Source organism: Salvelinus sp. IW2-2015, linkage group LG16 (assembly GCF_002910315.2).
Source record: "Salvelinus sp. IW2-2015 linkage group LG16, ASM291031v2, whole genome shotgun sequence".
In the NCBI taxonomy this organism is placed as follows: domain Eukaryota; kingdom Metazoa; phylum Chordata; class Actinopteri; order Salmoniformes; family Salmonidae; genus Salvelinus; species Salvelinus sp. IW2-2015.
In genome coordinates, this window is record NC_036856.1 from 38,156,487 (window position 1) to 38,158,869 (window position 2,383).

The 2,383-nt window shown below is 47.5% G+C and overlaps 1 protein-coding gene across 1 annotated transcript in view; it reads right to left on the minus strand.

Annotated features, from left to right (window-relative positions):
* LOC111975495 (microtubule-associated serine/threonine-protein kinase 2-like) overlaps positions 1 to 2,383 on the minus strand; it is a 36,358-nt gene that overhangs the window by 17,201 nt on the left and 16,774 nt on the right. Inside the window, exons 6-7 of the mRNA XM_070447445.1 lie at positions 940 to 1,078; positions 176 to 308 (exon numbers count right to left, since the gene is read on the minus strand). Coding sequence (XP_070303546.1) covers positions 176 to 308; positions 940 to 1,078 — 272 coding nt within the window. The remainder of the gene's footprint in view (positions 1 to 175; positions 309 to 939; positions 1,079 to 2,383) is intronic.

A 2,383-nucleotide genomic window follows, 5' to 3' on the forward strand; every position in this document is an offset into this window, starting at 1 on the left:
CCAGTGTGGGGGCCTCTAGGAAATAAAATGGCCCAGTGTGGGGGCCTCTAGGAAATAAAATGGCCCAGTGTGGGGGCCTCTAGGAAATAAAATGGGCCGGTGTGTTAGAAATGCCTTGTCCGAATTTTGGTCCCAGTCTGCCCCTGGCCAGATGTGTCTCTCTCTTTCTCTGTACCTGTTTATCCAGGAACTCCCTGGTATCTTTCTCTATGTGTCCTTCATACAGGTTGGTGGTGAGGCTCATCAGACCGATCTTAGACAGCCCAAAGTCCGTCAGCTTGATGTGGCCCATCGACGTGATCAGAAGACTGCAGGAAKGGGGAGAGAGATATGATGTTAGCATCATGAGATAGTGAATAAAGCGTATAGGTCGTGAATTATTAAAGCCCATGAGAAGTATTAATGATAAATGAAAAGTCGTATAACAGGTAAAGCTTTCTTAATAAATGTTTTTATTTTTTATCCCYTTTTCTCCCCAATTTCGTGATATCCAATTGGTAGTTACAGTGTTGTCCCATCGCTGCAACTCCCGTATGAACTCGGGAGAGGCGAAGGTCGAGAGCCATACGTCCTCTGAAACACGACCCTGCCAAGCCKCACTGCTTCTTGACACACTGCTCGCTTAACCTGAAAGCCAGCCGCACCAATGTGTCGGAGGAAACACTGTACAACTGGCAACCGTGTCAGCGTGCGTGCGCCCGGCCCGCCACAGGAGTCGCTAGAGTGCGACGGAGCAAGGACATCCCGGCCGGCCAAACCTTCCAGTGAATTGTGCGTCGCCTCATGRGTCTCCCGGTCGCGGCCGGCTGTGACACAGCCCAGGATGAAACCCGGGTCTGTAGTGACGCCTCAAGCACAGCGATGCAGTATCTCAGACCGCTGCGCCACTCGGGAGGCCACAGTTAAAGCTTCTAGACTAGAGGACAGTGTGTGTCTTACTTGTCAGGTTTCAGGTCTCTGTGTACGATGCCGTAGTTGTGGAGGTACTCCAGTGCCAGTACGGTCTCAGCGAAGTACATGCGTGCCATGTCCACGGGCAGAGCTCCGATGTTCTTCAGCAGGGTGGCACAGTCACCACCTAGTCAGGGTAGAGACAGTCAGGATACACCCTCATTCACTTCCTAGTCAGGGTAGAGACAGTCAGTATACACCCCCATTCACATATTAGTCAGGGTAGAGACAGTCAGGATACACCCCCATTCACATCCTAGTCAGGGTAGACAGTCAGTATACACCCCCATTCACTTCCTAGTCAGGGTAGACAGTCAGGATACACCCCCATTCACTTCCTAGTCAGGGTAGGAGCTGGCCGCGTGCACCCTAGCCTGATGAACATGATACAATGAGGTCTGAGTGGTAGATAATATCTGACTGTATAACATCACATGACTGAATGGATTGTTTGAAATGGGGAGTGTATAAACTTGTACATGTCCTACAATAGTTTTATACTGACACGTTAGAGATGTAAATGGGGGTGTTATACTGAATCATTCCAACCTCTATCTATTTACTAATTATGTAGATATGTGTGTGGATGTATACATGACTATGTTCTCTACCACTACTAACGGATGATGAATAGTGTGGGTGTATAATCATCTGACTGAGTTCCCCTCAATACCCTGACTATAATTAGGAAGTGAAAATGGAGGTGTAGTATATTTCTCTAGACTGTCTACCCTGAAAACTAAGAGAATGTTGATTATTGAGTGGCTATGTACATCTACTGACAATTGAGTCCTCTAACCCTGACAAGTAATTGTTGATTATAATTGGGGAGTGATGGTATCCATGACTGTCTAACCAACCTAGACTAGGAGTGTGAATGGGGGTGTTATCCTAGACTTGTCTAACCCTGACTAAGATGTGAATGAGGGTGTATCGATAGACTGTCTCTACCCTGACTTAAGGTAAGTGAATGGGTGGAGTGTAATACTGACTAGTACTCATACCACTGACTAAGTTGAATGGGGGATTGATATCTAGACTTGTCTTTCTAACCCTGACTAGATAAATGTGAATGGGGTGTATCCTGACTGTCTACCCCTGACTAGGATGAAGCGGGGTGTTGTATCCTGACATGAGTCACGTAACCATTCTGATATTATGAAGGGTATGGAGGGTGTATATCTAGATGAATTGTCTATACCCTGATCTGGAGAATTGGTGGAGAGGAGAGTGAGGGTGAGTGAGTCCTGACTGGGTTCATCTGACCAGATGGTTACCAAACGATGACCTAGCGATGTGAGAGTGGTGCGAGGTTGCTAGTCACAGCACTGACATGTCTCTAACAGCTTCTCTGTGCTGGACGATAAGTGGGAGGAGAAGTGACATGCGCGTCGCGGTGTATACGCCTGAACTGTCTCTACCTAAGACTGAA